The 18,222-nt window shown below is 31.8% G+C and overlaps 2 protein-coding genes across 2 annotated transcripts; one reads left to right on the forward strand and one right to left on the reverse strand.

The window, feature by feature from the left end:
• Positions 1-57: 57 nt before the first annotated feature.
• LOC109603014 (bifunctional glutamate/proline--tRNA ligase-like) lies at positions 58-6,990 on the reverse strand. Its single transcript, XM_020019466.2, has 20 exons — positions 6,816-6,990; positions 6,361-6,696; positions 6,055-6,310; positions 5,679-5,998; positions 5,181-5,352; positions 4,886-5,119; positions 4,236-4,833; positions 3,919-4,176; positions 3,596-3,667; positions 3,209-3,406; positions 2,742-3,150; positions 2,458-2,678; positions 1,919-2,401; positions 1,670-1,822; positions 1,484-1,601; positions 1,114-1,412; positions 847-1,056; positions 527-687; positions 329-472; positions 58-274 (listed from the first exon to the last, which is right to left on the reverse strand). The coding sequence occupies exons 1-20, from the start codon at positions 6,850-6,852 to the stop codon at positions 118-120; spliced, it is 4,836 nt and encodes a 1,611-aa protein (XP_019875025.2). The 5' UTR covers positions 6,853-6,990; the 3' UTR covers positions 58-117.
• A 135-nt stretch (positions 6,991-7,125) lies between these two features.
• LOC109603013 (uncharacterized) lies at positions 7,126-7,838 on the forward strand. Its single transcript, XM_020019465.2, has 2 exons — positions 7,126-7,391; positions 7,445-7,838. The coding sequence occupies exons 1-2, from the start codon at positions 7,275-7,277 to the stop codon at positions 7,808-7,810; spliced, it is 483 nt and encodes a 160-aa protein (XP_019875024.2). The 5' UTR covers positions 7,126-7,274; the 3' UTR covers positions 7,811-7,838.
• The last annotated feature ends 10,384 nt before the right edge of the window (positions 7,839-18,222 follow it).

Raw genomic sequence — 18,222 nt, forward strand, 5'->3', positions numbered from 1 at the left:
CTCTCTAATAGAAGCATGGGTTCTTTTATATTCTTAAGGTATTAATAAAATATCTAGAAAATTTAAAGTATTTTATTGAAAATTTTATTTCTAATTACAATTAACATTAGAAATAACTTAATAACTTCTTCCAAAAAGGGTGTAAGCTATTGGCTTCCTTGTGCACTCTGGATGGATACATTTATCCGTTGGTTTGATTTCAGCTGGTTGTTCCAATGGGATGCAAAGAGATTTGGCACCCATTGAAGGGGCACCAGGTTCTGCATCTTCATCCCTAAAACAACAGTAATGTTGAAATTGAAAATATATTTTAATTACAAGCATATACCTGGTACTATCTGCTTTAATTTTATCTTCACAATCTTTATCTCCACAGAATGGTACTAGAAGTATGTTCTTTTGATCCAACAGTGAACCGAATTTCGACCAATCGGTTAATAAGATTTTGTGAGTCTCAAGTTCATGACACGCCCTAAAAGGATAATTATATTAATAGCTGCTTTAATGGTTTGATATTTAAACCAACTTTTGATAAAGAGTGTTGTGGATTGCGTCAAGGAGTTCAGACAATTGTTTAACCGCAGTTGCTCGGGGAATTGTTAATTTTTCACCAGTATCCCTTCTTACTGCTACCAATTGATTTTTCTCAATATCCTTAGGCCCCAATTCAATTCTAATCGGAACACCCTAAAATAAAAATTTAGAAATCATATGTTATTGTTCTTTTTTTTTTGACTTGTGTAAAAATTGTATCTGATTTTAAACACCAATAAATCTATCTATCTATCTATCTATCAATCTATTAAAACTCATCATAAGTTATAAATTTATTTGGCTTATAATTACCTTTAATTCCCAATGGTTGAACTTCCATCCAGGTGAGTAATTATCTCTGTAGTCTCCCTTAACCTTCACACCAGCCGCATTAAGTGCACTCTCGAGTTCGTCGCATGATTTCTGAAGATCGGCGCGACCTTGAGCAGACAATCCGGCAGTAATACCACATGGTACAATTACAATTTGAACTCCAGCAACTCTAGGTGGTAACACTAACCCCTAAAAAATAAAGTATTATTCGTTAAAAACATTTAAGTTCTTCCTAAATATACATACTTGATCATCCGCGTGGACCATGATCATAACACCGATGGTCCTGGTGGTTAATCCCCACGAATTTTGATAAACAAACTTCTTTTCCTGCGTCTCGGGATCCTCGTAAATAATGTCAAAGATTTTAGAGAAGTTTTGACCGAGATGGTGTGATGTAGCTCCCTGAATGGCACGACCGCTAGCTGAAATAAAAGCTTCAACGGTCAAGGTGTAGTCGCCGCCAGCAAATTTTTCTTTTACAGTTTTACGGCCTTTTACCACTGGAATAGCCAGTAGATCAGTGTAGATTTTCGCGTATAAATCTGGAAGAAGGTTTTTTATTAGTTACATTGGAATTATCGGAGTTGATTTTTGTTTAGTAAATTTAAATCACCTAATATGGTGAGAACTTCCTTATCAGCTTCTGCTTTATCAGCAAAGGCAGTGTGACCTTCTTGCCACAAAAACTCTCTAGTCCTAAGGAATGGCTGAGGATGTTTGAATTCCCATCTCTGAAAATTTTCATTTATTTAACTAACCTATAGATGTTACAGTCATAACATTGTTTAAGATCACTTACAACTACGTTATTCCACTGGTTTAACTTAATAGGAAGGTCTCTGTAACTTTGAATCCATTTGGCATAAGCAGGATACATTACAGTTTCGGATGTTGGTCTGATGGCAACTGGTTCAGCCATGTCAGAGTCACCGGATTTCGTCACCCAAGCCACCTAAACATTTTACATTAAAATAAGTGTTATCCAGAGAGGTAGGTATAGAATAAATAATTAATTATTGCAGAGCACAAAGTAACTGAAGATAGATACCTCAGGTGAAAAATCAGCAATATGATCTTTCTCCTTCTCGAGTACCGCCTTAGAAACAAAAATGGGGAAGTAACAGTTCTGCACGCCCAACTTCTTTATCTCTTTATCAAACCAATCACGAATAGCCTCCCATATGGCAAATGACCAAGGCCTGAGGATGTAACAACCCGAAACGTCGTAGTACTCAATCAGCTCACCCTTGGTGATAACCTGTGAATACCAGTCCGGCAGATTCTCCGACTTCTTTGCCTCCAAGCCTAGACGAGTTTGTTTTTTCACTCCTGAATCGCCGTCTGACTTCTTTTCAGCTGGTTTTTGTTTTTGAGGCTTTTCCTTGGGTTGTTGCGCGGGTTTAGGAGCTTTTTCTTTAGTCTCCTTTGGTTTAGACGGTGCCCTACCAGCTACCGGAAAATCTGTTCCTGTTAAACTCTTATATTCCGCCTTCAAATCTAGCAATATTTTCACGGCGGCATCTACTTCACTCTGAAATTCATTCAAATACAATTTCAAACAATTTTAAATAAAAAAATAAATATTACCTTAGCCGCATTGCTAGATTTTAAGGAGCGCACAAGGTTTCCTTGTTCATTGATTTTTGCCGTAAGCGCGTCCTTGGCCACATTATCTCCACCAGCAGATGGGGCGGATTTTGCGGGCTGTGCATCAGGCTTCCACTCTTTACCAGTCGCGGTTTGGTATTCAGCTTTCAGGCTCTTCAGTACATCGACTTCAGCCATTACAACTTTTTGATCTGCCTTATCTATTTAAAAAGGTAATCAATGTATAAACCAAAATCTGAATTTACTGAAAACGTTTATCTCACCTGCCTTCAGTTTACGCACTTTGTTTCCTTGATCAATAATCTTTTGATTAAGGGTGTCCATGTTGGCACTAGATGTGGGGTGTACGGGAGCGGTTTCCGGCGTCCACTCTTTACCAGTCGCCTTCTTGAAGTCTTCTTTAAGTGCCAGAAGAACCTTAACTTCGGCTGCGATGGTATCTTTGTTAGCTTTCTCACCCTTCAATTTACGAATTTTGTTTCCTTGATCAACTATTTTTTGGTTTAGTCCGCTCGCGTCATTTGATTGAGCAACTACCTGTGGAGCATCAACATTTCCAGGAGCCCAATCTTTGCCAGTCGCTTTTTTATAGTCTTCTTTAAGAGATAAAAGGGTCTTGACTTCGGCGGCAACTGTTTCTTTGTTAGCTTTCTCACTCTTTAACTGTCTTATCTACAAACGCAAAAGAATATAAATAGAAAAATACCTTTAAACTATTAAAGTATTATACTTTGTTGCCTTGTTCCACAATTTGTTGATTTAAGGAGTTAACGTCTGTGGCAACAGCGGACGATTGGGGCGAGTTACCATCGGCTGGAGTCCAATCTCTTCCCGTGGCTTGTTTGAATTCAGATTTTAAAGCGAGTAACACCTTGACTTCGACATCAATTGTGGCCTTATCGGCTTTCTGACCTTTCAGTTCTCTAACCTATGTTAAAATCAGATATACCTGTTTGCTTTTTTGAATCAATTATTTTGTGAATTAAATTATTTATAGATAATTTTAAATTATAGATAGTTAATTCTAAATTATCTGAATCAAAGAAGGTTTTATCAAATTTGGAATACACTTTATCTTGTATAAAATGTTAATTAAAGTTTATTAATGAAAACATACCTTATTGCCTTGTTCAGCTATTTTAGCTCCCAAATTAGCATTACTGGTAACCAATGTTGTTGTAGTCACAGCCTGTAATCATTTAAGAATAACATTTACTTACTTAAATTAAGTTTATTAACTTTTTAAATGTTATAAAAAGAATGAAGTGTGCACCTGTTGAGACACAATATGGAATAATTGACCTACTTCCACGTGGTGCGCGCAAACGTTGCGTTTTCTACAATTTGATTACACTTTCACTTTTTGCTGGCGCCACATTTGAATTTAGTCGACTTAACTACTAAAGTACTGCTAAACTAATAATATAAAAAGAATTTTACCTTTGGAGATGCTTCCTTGGTCTTCGTTGGTTTGGCACATGCAACCTTTGTTGAAGATTCAGTTTTGACTTCATTCAAAGGTTTTTCTTTGGTTCCATCTGGTATGTAGAAGAGGACAATTGGATGTTCAACACAAATATTTAAATCGTGTGGTTCATAAGTAACGTCGACACGGAAGAACCCACGTCTCTGGAGCTGAATAATGTCGCCTTGTTTCAGATTTTTTAGCTCAGGATCTCCCAACATTCGAACTTCTTTCTGTGATGTAGAAGGAACAATAGTGAATCATAATAACGCAGGAGAGTGCTACTACTTACCTTTGTTTGATGGCCGATAAAGTCCTTGAAATCTTCGTCTTTGCCAAGCAACGGTTTACTAATAATGTGATCAAAATACACACAGAAAGTAGGCGTGAAGTCAGCTTTTGGTGTTTTTGCTAACCAAGTTAGTTTTAAAGTTTTCTTGTAGTCTTTATTATCTAAATTAAGCTCAGCTTCAACATTAACAATCTTAGTCCCTTTCCTATTAATTTTTTTAATTAGCAGATTTCCCCAGTTTATGAACGTGGCGTTCTCTCCTTCCTTCAAGCTCTCAGCGTCAACGCGATCTATTAAAATTTCAGGTGCCAACCAGACGTTCTTGTTACCAATGTCACTGTTCTTTGGATGTTTTGGAACGCTAATGCATTGAGTTTCAGCTCCAGAAACAAACACGCTCACCGGATCATCGAATTCCAATGCCGTGTACCTTGGAGCAATTGGATCGATGACTTTTTTGTTGAACGCCCAAATCTTGTCCCATTCCATAAAGACGACCGATCGACTTGATCCTTGTGCGATTATGAATTCTTTCAGACCTTCTACGGTCATACCTCTTCTGAGAACACCACGGACGGTGGGCATTCTCGGATCGTCCCTAAGTGAGATTTATTGAAAAATCATGGAAGTATAAAATAATTAGTTCTTACCAGCCATCAACTAATCCCTGTTGCACAAACCATGTAAGTTTTCTTTTACTCAGTACAGTGTTTGTCATGGATAATCTGCTGTACTCCCAAATGTATGGTTTCCTTAATCCCAGAGCATCTATGAACCAGTAAAATTGTGGATCTCGATCGTGGTACTCCATTGTTCGTAAGGTATGAGTCACTCCTTCAATAGCATCAACAATTGGACAGGCAAAATCGTACGTTGGATAAACTCTTGAAGATTAAATAAATAAATAAACAAATTATACAACTTGTTAAGTGTGCAATGACATACTTATATTTATCTCCAGTTTTGGGATGGGGCTCGTTTTTGCATCGGTATATCGTTGGATCTCTTAAACAACCATTGGCAGATTGCATGTCGATTTTCGCCCGCACACAACATTGTTGACCCTTTGGCGTGCCCTTTTTCATCTCCTCCCATAATTGAAAGTTCTTTTCAATGGCTGAAATTTAATTGATTTAATACATAAACTATCCAAAGCATTATATTTGAGTTTTAAAACATTTTAAATATATAAAATATTTTTATTAACAAATGACCAATGTTCTTAATTCTGAATATAGATAAAACAAATTTTGGAATACAAATAATTATAGTGAATATAATTTTATCTATATCAAGTGATGGTAAAACATTTAAAATACATTAGGTACTTTTCTTATCAGAACACATGTTTTATTATATTAAAGATAACAATACTGCAATATTGATATAAAAATGTATTAAATGTTGTTAAAAAGAGAAAACTTCTGCTGTACTGTGACTTACAGTTTGTCCTGTTTGCACTTTCAATCTTCTGTTCCCTTTGTGATTTCATTAACTCTGCATCTGTATCATCAACATATGCTTTGCCTTTTTTTAGCAATTTCTCACAATATTCCAACATGAGATCAAAATACTGAGAGGTATGTGTAAACATATCTGGTTTAATCTCCAACATGGCCACATCTTCCAAAATGACTTTTTCAAAATGTAAATCTTCCTTAGCAGGGTTGGTATCATCAAACCTCATAATCAGTTTCCCTTTAAAAGCTTCTTGATAATACTGATTAAGAAGGGCAGCTTTTGCATGACCAATATGCAAATAACTGAGAAAATACATTAAATGGATCACATTTTTATTGACATACAAGAATAATCTTACCCAGAAGCTTCAGGAGGAAATCTAACAACAACTTTACCCATTTCTGCTCCAGGCAATTCCACAAATTTTCCTTCCTTGGCTCTAGTTTTTTGCTGTCCAGAAGGTTTATCTACAGGCACCAAAGCTGCTTTTGCATCATCTGGCAGTGCTTGAAGAGTTTTTTGAACAGCTTCTTGTAATAAAATAAAGGTGTACCATCTTTGAACATTCTGGGGCGCATTCTTGTTCTTTAAAAGCTCCTGCCATTGAGGATTCACTGCAAGTTCACAATTTAAATATGATCTGAATTATTTAAAAATAACTTACCATGCAATGTTGCAAAAACAGCAAAATCTGCAATAGTGGGTTTATCATTTGCTAAGTATGTTACTGGTCCTAAGGCAGTGTTCAAGACATTTAATCCCTTCTGAAAACCCTCCTTGGAAGCAAATGATCCAATAGAGAATGTCAGCCAGTTATCAACATTAGTCATTTCAAGTGCTGTTGTTCCATACAAGTCTTGACAGAACAATCTAGCAATAGCTCTGGATACATCATTTCCAGTACGACATTTTACTTTTTCAACACATGATTCCTCACCCCATGTTAGATCCAGAGGCTGCTTGAATGCAAGTTTAACATATTCAGCAGTAATAATACCACCTTAAAGATAAAAAAAATATTAATGTATATTAACTTAATAATTAAAAATATACATTTACTCCCTTTAAGGAAGGAGGATTTATTAATAGAATGTATCAATAGGATATATTTTCACTTACCTAAAGGTGGGTTTGTTTTACTGCAAATTAATTTCATGTTTAATTGAAACTAAAATCCTAACACAAAATGTAAATAGTCCTGAAATGATGCAATACTACACTTAATAGGAAGAGCACACCATCAGTTCCAAAGTAATCGTCGAACACGTTTTGAAGAGAACAAATCGGCAATTAAATGTCAAATATGTGGAACATTAGAACTAAATGAAATACTATTTGAATCTACTGCATACAATGTTTTAAATAATATCATAATTCCAGACTATCTATAACTATATAAATAATAGTTAAAACAAAAAATAAATAATTTTAAATGTATATGTACTGATTGAACAAAATAATTTATTTGTTGACTTTGCTTTGACATTAAATGAACCTAACCTATATTGGACGTGTCAACGTTTCAATTGAAAACAAGAAAATTAACAACAAAATACATATTTTATAAAATGTAATATTATGGAAAAGAAATTGGAAGAATACAGAGCTAAGAAACTTCGTGAAAAACAGTATAATGAAGCCAAGGATAAAGTGAAGTCCTATGTAATGAAGTTCATTCCAGTAAAAAATGATAAGGTATTTAATTAATCATTGAAAATAATTTATGAATAAAAATTTACTATTTACAGAAAAATGAAGAAACGCATTATTCTTTAATTGAACATCCTACAAGCAATGGTGATATAAACAATGATGAAAGTGATTCAGAGAAAACCTCTCATGAACAAGAATCGACATACATTATTTGGATCTTATATATTCTCTATTTCACGCTCTGGATAACCTTATATGTTATATTTATTAAGTTAGAATTTGGCTGTGTCTACTTTTTACTATCATTGCTCATTGGAATGTTTTGGAATACAAGGAAAAAGAAACCAGGAGAAATTAGTGCATATTCAGTATTTAATGAGGGATGTGAAAGCATTGATGGTACATTAAAAGCTGAGCAGTTTGAGAGAGAAATTAGGTATGGTGCAGGTAGTGTTAAATGATTTTTAAAAATAAATTTTATACAAATGATTTTGTTTGATTCATTTTTTATTGCTGAAATACAAACCATATTGTAAAAACTAATACTAATATTTACATATTAGTATATTATATATATATATATTTATATATATATGTAAATATATATATATATATATATATATATATATGTTAGCTTACGTCATCACCTTCACCGATGGACCGATGCGACGTGCTCACATCTATTTAGACTAGTTTTGTTTTATAAGCAAATCTGAAGTATTTGTTTACATTTAATAATCGGGGCAGTTCTTAAGAAAGAACCAGGCAGTCAAGCTTTAGATGTCGAGGGTTAAACTACGTTTGTTGTAATAAAGCGTATTATTGTGAATTTAGTGTTTTAATCAAACTAAAAAGACAGATTAACAGTCGCTAATCTATCATCAGAAGTGGGATATCTTCTCGTGAATTATTTCCGGAAGAAAGGACCTAAAAAAAAAATTAATTTTTTTTTTTGTGTTTCTTTGTGAACGAACAGACAATAGTGAAAAACACAAACGCGCAGTGAGTCCGAACGTTGTGAACATTACCGAAAGTGCATCGGAGAGAGACTAGCAGCAAGAAAGTAACAACAGATTCCAAAAACAAAACATGGAAATTTTATCGACAATGGCCAACGCCCAAACTACTCAAGCAACATTGAAGATGGCTGCACAGAAGGTTTAAGTGTGGCTGCAGCGCAGTTTCGACTTGTAAGATTTAGAAATTGCATTTGAGGAATATGACTTGAATTTGTCAGGAATGGACGAGTGGGTTACGAAAGAAATAAAAGAACAACCGAATGCCGTTTGATCTCATAAACTCTCCATCAGATTATCAGAGCGCCATCGTTAAAGCCCTTGGACCACTTAAAGACGATATTGCGTTTGTTTATGTTGATGATGTGTTGTGCCCTGCTCGACCCATTCAAGAATGTCTTAAGAATTTAAGAAAGGACATTGACGCCCTTAAATATACAAAAATGTAACTTTTTCCAAACATCTGTGAAATATTTAGGTGTGATCGAAAAAGGACTGGCTGGATATTTTAGACATCTTGTGAAAAACTTTGCTACTTTAACAGCACCGATATCTGCACTGTTACGTGAGGAAAAATCGTTTGAATGGACATGTAAATGTGAAAATGTACGATTGACTTCTTATCCGATTTTCAACATTTTTGATCTGGAATTGTCAACCGAACTACATACAGAAGCAAGTTCGTTAGGATTAGATGTCGCTATTAGCTGTCGAATGGAGGAAAGTTGAAACCAAAGTATCACGGACCCTTTGAGGTAACGCATTGTTTACCTAATGAGAGGTACGCACTCCGAAGGATTGGCAGCCGAGGTAGAACTACAATAGCAGCGCATGAACAGTTACGAACCTGGCCAGATACAGAAATTCTATAAGGTATGATGGATATAGAATTATTTAATAAGATTGATGTGTGAATGTGTGTAAAGGTCCCTGCTCGGCAGGCTATGTTTAAGGTCCCTACTTTGCAGGCTATGTTTAAAGGTCCCTGCTCGGCAGGCTATTTTTAAGGTCCCTGCTCTGCAAGCTTAGATTGTTGTGTTCTGGGCCTGTGAGACAAGCGGGTAATAGACCTGGTAGTGGTTGAACCGCCTCTGAGCTCTTGGCTAGAATATGGTATCTTTTGACAGCACTTGAGAGACATGGGTGTAACAGACCTGTTGATGGTTGAGCCGCCTCTGAGCTTCTAGTGATTGTTAACTGTGCCGCATAACAGTCTATTTTGTTAAATGAAATAAGGTTTAGACTTAGTTCTTCGAATATATTTTGAGCTTGTACTGCTGTTATAATGTTTACAGATTACCGGTGTCAGGTGAATCTTTGCAAAACTGCGGAAGGTGCGAGGACGCCCCACATGTCAGGAAGGCCGTGTTAGCTTACGTCATCACCTTCACCAATGGACCGATGCGACGTGCTCACATCTATTTAGACTAGTTTTGTTTTATAAGCAAATCTGAAGTATTTGTTTACATTTAATAATCGGGGCAGTTCTTAAGAAAGAACCAGGCAGTCAAGCTTTAGATGTCGAGGGTTAAAGTACGTTTGTTGTAATAAAGCGTATTATTGTGAATTTAGTGTTTTAATCAAATTAAAAAGACAGATTAACAGTCGCTAATCTATCATATATATATTTAATAATGACGTGTCTGAATTCTATTACACATGATATATATTAATTTAAAGGAGGGAAAAAATATTTTTTTTAAATTTAAAAATAAATTTATTGGTAAATTATACAATACATTGTTCTTATACATTACATCATTATGCATAATTATATATACTTATATAAAGTTTAAAATGTAGATATGATAAAATTAAATATGCATATTTTCCAACGAAAAAGTACTCCAATTTTTTTTAATATAATCAATTAATTTTCTTTGTGAACCTTTATATGTAGATGGAATTTGATCATATGTTCTTTTTGCTATCATAATTGGATCATTCTCAGAAATGAAATATGACCTCACATTTTCATTTATATTATATAAATCTTTCTCAATATAATACATCATTGTACTATCGCGTTCATAAGTGGTCTGCCACTTTCCTGACGTCAGGCCGTAAACGGTCACATTCTGTATTACCGTGCACTACCGTCTCGGCAGTGCCGACTCCCCACCACATCGTAAGATGCGATTCCTAAATGTGTTGTCAATTGAATGCGAACCTTTGTACAGCGAACATGAATTTAAACGAGGAAAAACGCCTTAAAATTGTCTTTTTAAATCAACAAGGAAAAAATATTTCTGAAATAGCTAGAGAGCTAAATATTTCGGTAAGAACTAAAATTGGGAGAATATGTTTATGTCCCCAGTGTTGTATATGTTTGTTGATATCAAAGTTTGGGTGCGTTTTTTTTTTTGTTTTTCGGTTTGGTACAACAATTTTATTTTTATTATTTATTTTTTAAGGAACTGTATATGTAGCGGAGGAAGAGAGCCTCTACATATAGTTCAATGATAAGCTGCATGATATTGTTAAAAAGATCTCGAGTATATAATTTAATGTTTTAGGTTTTTCATTATAATATAACATTTGTTATCAAGTATTTTAATTTTAAAAATTTATATTGCAAATGTTCCATACAATAAAATAAATACAATTTTGTGATTATAAAATGAATTGTGAACTGGGAAACATTATGGCCGTTCTGGAAACCGACTTTCTGGGGTCTGAGATAGTTTAGATTTAGGAACGAGTGCTCGTTTTAGTTTTACTACGTATTGGTTTTCGAATCGAAACGCGACATGAATTTTGTGAATTATATGTCATATATTAATTTCAAATTATGTATCAACAACAATGTTGTAGATTCGTAGTTAGTTTCTTATATTCAATTTTAATAATGCGATATAAAAAAGACAAAAAGAAACACTTGTTTACTTCGCGTCTAATATATACAGCAGTAACGTTCCGAATACAAAATGCACATATAGACATAAATATTATAATTATAATAAAAATTAAGTAGTATATAATTTAGTAATTCCATTTATTTATTTTTTTTTCAAATATCTATATATTTGTATAATATTACGTACAGAATCTCAAACAATTTAAATAAACGTTTTCTTGAAGAACACTCTGATGAGTAATTTGTAGAGGAATTTGGCCGCGGGTATCCATCCCCTCAACTCCTTTGGACTACTTTTTGTTTGGACATTTAAAGAATACCATTTATAGAAACAGATTACAAATCATGGATGAGTTATAAGATACAATAACAAATGGTGTTCAAACAATAAATGAAAAGCAATTACAATATGTGTTTGGAGTTTGCTGAACAATACCGACTTCACTATGATGAATCACAAATGAGTGTTTTTAATGTTATAATGCTCTTGTCCATACTGCAAAAACAACGGAACGTTTTCTTGAAGAACACTCTGATGAGACACTGGTAGATAAATTTGGCCACCGAGATCCCCTCAACTCCTTTGGACTACATTTTGTTTGGACATTTAATGAATACCATTTACAGAAACAGATTACAAATCATGGATGAGTTATAAGATACAATAACAAATAATGTTCAAATAAATGAAAAACAAGAGTGAGGATCTTTTTGAACAAACCAAAGTGTTCATGTATCCGAATTCTGTTATATATTCTGTTAATGTGTTATATTGTTAATAACTATTGTTAATTTATTCTTTTAATTTTAATCTACATAAAAAAATTAAGAACAAAATTGTCCACAAAATAAAGTTTTTAAAAAATAACTGGGTGTATTATTTCATAACATTTAAAATGTTTTAATATGCACTATTTTACATATCGTAAATACTTGGTTTTGTTATGAAAATAGTTAATTTTTATTTCTTGTATGTAATCTTTTAAATATTTTTAAAATATATCACATTAGCTCAAATACTAATTTAAATCATTTTTAAAACTATTTACTTAGTAAAAAATCAAAATAATATTAATTAAGATTAATTTAATATTTGTTATTTAAATAATCGTTTTAAATATTATAGTTATCATTACAATTTCAATAAAACACAACAAATATTTTCTGAATAACTAATGTTTACAAAATTAGTTCATAATTTGCCGTGATCCAATCCTTACAACCCTGTTTATAGTGTGGCATGTTGTTTTGTAAAATCGTTACCCCTTTTACTGTGTCAAAACTTATACAGATTCAGTTTTTAATTTTTACGCGGACCGAAATAATAGACTGTAACAGAATGTGACGGTCGAGGTCAAGCGCTTCGGAAAGTGGCAGACCACTTATGAACGCGATAGTACACTGAGCAGTGGTTCTATTAAGAGTATTGTGGCAAGAAAAAAAGTGATGTTGAAACTTAAACCATGCCTTTTCGTTATTCTCTAATTCCTTTGTATGTTCTTCAAAATTTAACTCCTCATCAATTAATAGTCCAAGAAAACGTATAGTTTGTTTTTGAATAATTTCATTGTTGTCAATCTTTAAAGTGATGTTTTCATTTGGTAAATTGGCTGGTTTAAGTATTAAATAATCAGTTTGTAATGAATTAAGCAATAATCGGTTGTCCTTTATCCACACATCTATATTTTTTAAATCATCATTAATCATTTTTTGTAAATCTTTTAAATTAGGACCACTATAAACCAACAATGACTCGTGGTTATATGAAAATCTGGTCCCATTTGTTGGCATATCACTTAGGTAAAAGCAGGTCAACACTTCCTTTAAAAATGGCGTATTAGGTAAAACGTTATTATTAATCAAAATATTGCTATTATATGTGTGTCCATTACTTTTAATATTCGTATATTGGTCCCAGTCTAACAAATAAGAACATATGATATTTTGCAAATATTTTGGAATATTTTCGTTCCTCAAAAATTTATTAAAAAGTAATTTTGTAGATATGACATCACAATAATCCTTGAAACAAATTCTCAAGCTTACTACATAATTTGATTTTTTCCTTTGTTTTTGTACAAACATTGTGTAGTCCATTAAGTTGCAAGTAAATTTGCTCCATTTATTTAAGATGTCTCCACAAAAGTAATACTGCTGTTTATCTTGGTTATATTTTCTCAATTTGCAACCAATAATATAATCCATAATAAAAGTAAACATTCCAACCCTTGAATAACTATTAAAATATTCAATTTGTTCAGTTTCTTTGGACTGGAGCGGTTTATGCATAAGAATCTTCAAAGCAGATGGATATTCATTAGCAATTAATGATTTATTTATTTCAGTTAAAAGAGAATCAACTAAGCTTGCGTCATTTAGAATCTTTGTAGTCACATTCTCTAAAGAACTACCTCTGTATGTTTTTATTTGAAATATATATCCTCTATATTCTGCACTTTCAATCTTTGGTGTATTTTTATCTACTTGTAAGTTCATTTTTAAACATGATCCATCAGGAGGGGAGTCATAATATTTTTTATGATCAATCTCACCCCTATTTACAATGTAATTATTTAATAATTCCGCAATTTCTTCCCCACATGTTACAGAGTTTCCTTTTTCATCAATAATTTTGTCGATTTCACGTATTCCATGACGTTCTGTGAGTTTAGGTTGTTTTATTGAATTTATTAATGTTTTGAAGTCTCCCATGGTTTAAATCTGGAATTAAATTAGGATTATTAATTTTCTGGACACTGGATCCCAACTAAGCGATGAGTAATACTTTATAAGACGCAATGTTGTTTACGGCTCATAAACATACGTGTTATCGACTATGTTGGTAAATGGATAACTAACTAACGCTTTTAAAACTACATTAAAAAAACGATACATATTTTTAAATTCATTCAGTAACAATTCATGATATTTCGGACATCTTTGCTCTCAACAATTTAATGAATTCTTGTTTTATTTATTACTATTTTAATTAATATTACTATTTAGAATAAAATTCGATAGATTCTTTTGTTTTTCATAAATTACACTTGATTTGATGTTATTAAATGAATGGGTCACATGCAAATTTAATACGTTAAAAATTTAACTTAAGAGTCAGACTGTAAACAAAGAAAACACGTACCACAACTGAAACCAAAGACTATATACACGGAAACTCCGTGTTTAGACAGAACGGAAATGATGATGCAAAGACTATATACACTTGATGATGATGTTTGCTAAATGTAGTTAGAACGTCGAAATAGTCGGGTATTCCCCCATATGTTCTGAAGGTCGGAACGGATGAGCTACTTTTGGCAAGCGCGAAATCTACGATATGTTACCCTGAAGATACCTTAACAAAGTCTGTCGTTTAATGTAATATTTTTAGTTAGATAAATTTTTTTATTTATAAACTTAGTGGTAAAACTGCATTATGGCGGCCTAAGATTAAGTTGGTAATTCTGGAACCTCCATAGAACACCTAGAAATTGGACTCAACGTTGCCGCTGTGAATTTTTATATTCATTCAATATTTCATTTCTAACCTGTGTTCGTGTTTATCCTTTTGTGTAATATTATCTTCGTGTTTATTAATTTGTGTTAGTTTGATTTATAGACAGTTTTTTATTGTGTTTGATTTGGTATTATATTAAATTTGTTGGTAAGTAAAAAAATAGTTTAATTATATATTATATTATTAATGTTATTTCAACTATTTCAGATTGTGCTATAGCTTTAGTTTTGTATTTTTAGGTATTCATATTTTTATTTTAATTATAATATCAGCTATGAATATTAATAATTTTGAAACGAAATTGTTTAGTTTTTTTAAGGATTTGAATAATAATCCCTATTGAGGAAATTAAAATTGAAGATCATAGATTAAGAGATTTCTCCGAATCACAAAAGGAAATGATGGAGTGGTTGGCTAAAAGAGGTTTAATAAAAAACCAGTTCACTTGCAATATGTGTGACACTCCTATGTCTCTTAATAAATATTCAAGTGGAATAGACGGTTTTCGGTGGAAATGCCGATTATGTACTACCCGAAAATCGATAAGGTGAAACTGGATTTTTTTTACTGAATCTAAATTGCAAATTATTAATAATTTTTATTTAGGCATTGCTCTTTTTTTGCTAACAGCAAACTTAGTTTGCTGCAATTGATTATTATCATTTATTGTTGAAGCAGAGAAATGCCACAGGAAGATACTAAAAGGGAGGCACACCTTGGATCAAATTCCACCCACACGATAGTGGATTGGTTTCCTTTTAAAATTAAAGTGTCATGATTAATGGGTGGAGGGCATACAATGGGGTAGATACAATTAGGGATGGGATCTACACTCATGATATAATCATTCATGAGAGAAATTTTGTGAATCCTGATGATGCCACCTTCCATACTCAAAACATCGAAAATATGTGGATGAGGGCAAAAAGAAAGTTGCGGCGCCAATTTGGAACATCAGAAGCCTTGTTTGTTTCCCACCTCCATGAATTTGTGTGGCGGAATAAATACAGAAGAAACGGAAATTTTTTTACTTCAATTTTAGTTTGCCTTAGAACACAATATATTTTTAATTAGAGTGTTTTATTTATTTATAATTATATTTTCTACTCATATCAGAATATCTTAAAGAAAAATTAATTTTAAATTTTAAAAAAATGCTAATTTTTGCGTTTTTTAGATGAAAATTTTATGAAAAAAATTTTCTATATTTATATGCCTATTTTTTTCAAAATTTCATTAAAAATCCACATTTTCATTTCTTATATTTTTTTAAATGTTCTATTTTTATTCATAATGAGAAACCTGCGTTGGTCAATTGAAAAATATCAAAAATTTTTAGAGAAAAATTAATTTTAAATTTGAACAATATTTATTTTTGAGGTTTTTCCTTGAAATTTTTATGAAAAAAATTTCCACTGTATGCCCATTCTTTTTTCATGAAGTTTATCAAAAATAGAATGTTTTCAAAAAAAAAAAAAAAATACCTAACCGAAGCTAACATAATCTATTTAGTTCTTCAAAAAGAAAGAATATTTTCAAAATAAATAAACAAGATAATAAAATTCCAAATATATATTATATAAATAAAAAACAATTAGCCCAACGGATATCTCTTAAACTTTCAGTAAATTTAATTGATAATAAATATAACTTTATCTGTGATGGTAAAATTGGTAAAACGGAAGTTTACATATTTGATTTTTTTTTCAATCAAAATTTTTCGTAAATTATTGAAAATAATACTACAAAACTACTTAAAATATAAATTTAAAAAAATAGGTTAGGTTATAATGTACATTTTCTGCTCATGTCTGAATATGTCACAATATATCTCGCTAAGTAATAAAATATCAGATACGGGAACGTTGTGAGAATTCTTGACGCTAATGCGCCTACGGGAGCTACCAACATAATTTCAGACCGCTGTAATGCATCTTTACCAAGGAGTTTTATTAAGATTGATTATTATTAATTGGTTAAACCTAGAGAACAGTATTACAGTTTATCAATTATATAATAGTACTCTTATCAATTTATCTATTATATAACAGTACTTTGTTGTTACAACCATGGTGGGATAAAATTGTAGCTGCATAAAAGTAGTAAAAGAAAATGTTTAATAATAATTTATTTTTAAAATATTAGTCTTGTTTATTGATAATTAAAGACATTGAAACAGTCTGGTATGAGGTAATATTAAAGAAAAAGCACTAGAATATCACTTGCTGTAATATTTAATATTAAGTTCAAACAAATTATATGCGAGATGTTACTGCTATTAAAATAGCTATCAAACTATTAATGTAATTGATTTTAAATCCTCAGAAGATTACAATATCTGGTTGTCGATAAATAAATGAAAAAGCTTTAATCTTACTACCACTTTTTACTGGTATCAAAATAATCTCACTAATTAAAACTGACTAATCTGTCATATATCATTTCTTGAGATTCGATATAAATCTTCATGTAAATGTTCTTCCTTGGTAATCTATAATTATTGTTTACAGTAGTAAAGCACTCAGGAAAGAGTGATTAATAATGACATCCATCTATTGTATACGTCCATGGCATGTCTTTAAATGTTGTTTCTGAAGATCGACTCGAAGTGGACAAAAAACTAATATTTCATTAGTTATTTTCAATATTTAAATCCAAACTCCTTCCTGTAATAAATACTATTTTATAAATTTCACACATATGTAAAATTAACTAGAACTTATACTCAATTTTCTTCAAACTCTCTTGCTAAACATGTTCATAATAACGGACGTCCTTTCGAGCTCAAATTGTATGATTCTTTCAAATCTACATCATCTACTTCATTAGCCTATACAAACTTGTAGGTGCCCTTGACTTTATCTGAACAATCATGGTATATTGTTAACTCTAAAAAATTGAATACTACTGACTTAACTAACATAACGGTGGTTTCTCCCAGCATATGTGAATTTTGGGTTTCATTAACTTATAAAAAAAAAATGGCATCTTACCTACTTGACCAGTGTCAAAATTATATAATTGAAAGTTGTAGAATGTTCATTTATCTTTAGTTTGAATGTATGTTTAATCAAATCGGTTATATTCAAAAATGTCGGGACAAATTGAAAATGAAAAATTCAGAATGTTGTCAGCACTTTAGTGAAATATTTTTATTTATAAATTGCATATCAGTGAACGACAACATTGCAGAAATATAAATATAAACAATTTAATGTGCATGAAAATTATGAGTTGGTTCTCTCTTTTTAATATATGGTCATGTCCTTTATCTGTAAAATTATTAATGTTATTGTGTTATCTTCCGACTTCCGTTACATTTGAAACAAAAAAAATGCAAACATTTATTTTATCACTTTATTTATTTAAACAATATATTAATACAATATATTAAATGTAACTTCAAATATACATACATATAAATATATTATGTTTTTATATTAAAAGTTATGAAATAATTTTTTTGTAGCGGATGAGACTAAT

The sequence above is a fragment of the Aethina tumida genome, chromosome 1 (genome assembly GCF_024364675.1).
Source record: "Aethina tumida isolate Nest 87 chromosome 1, icAetTumi1.1, whole genome shotgun sequence".
Taxonomy (NCBI): Eukaryota; Metazoa; Arthropoda; class Insecta; order Coleoptera; family Nitidulidae; genus Aethina; species Aethina tumida.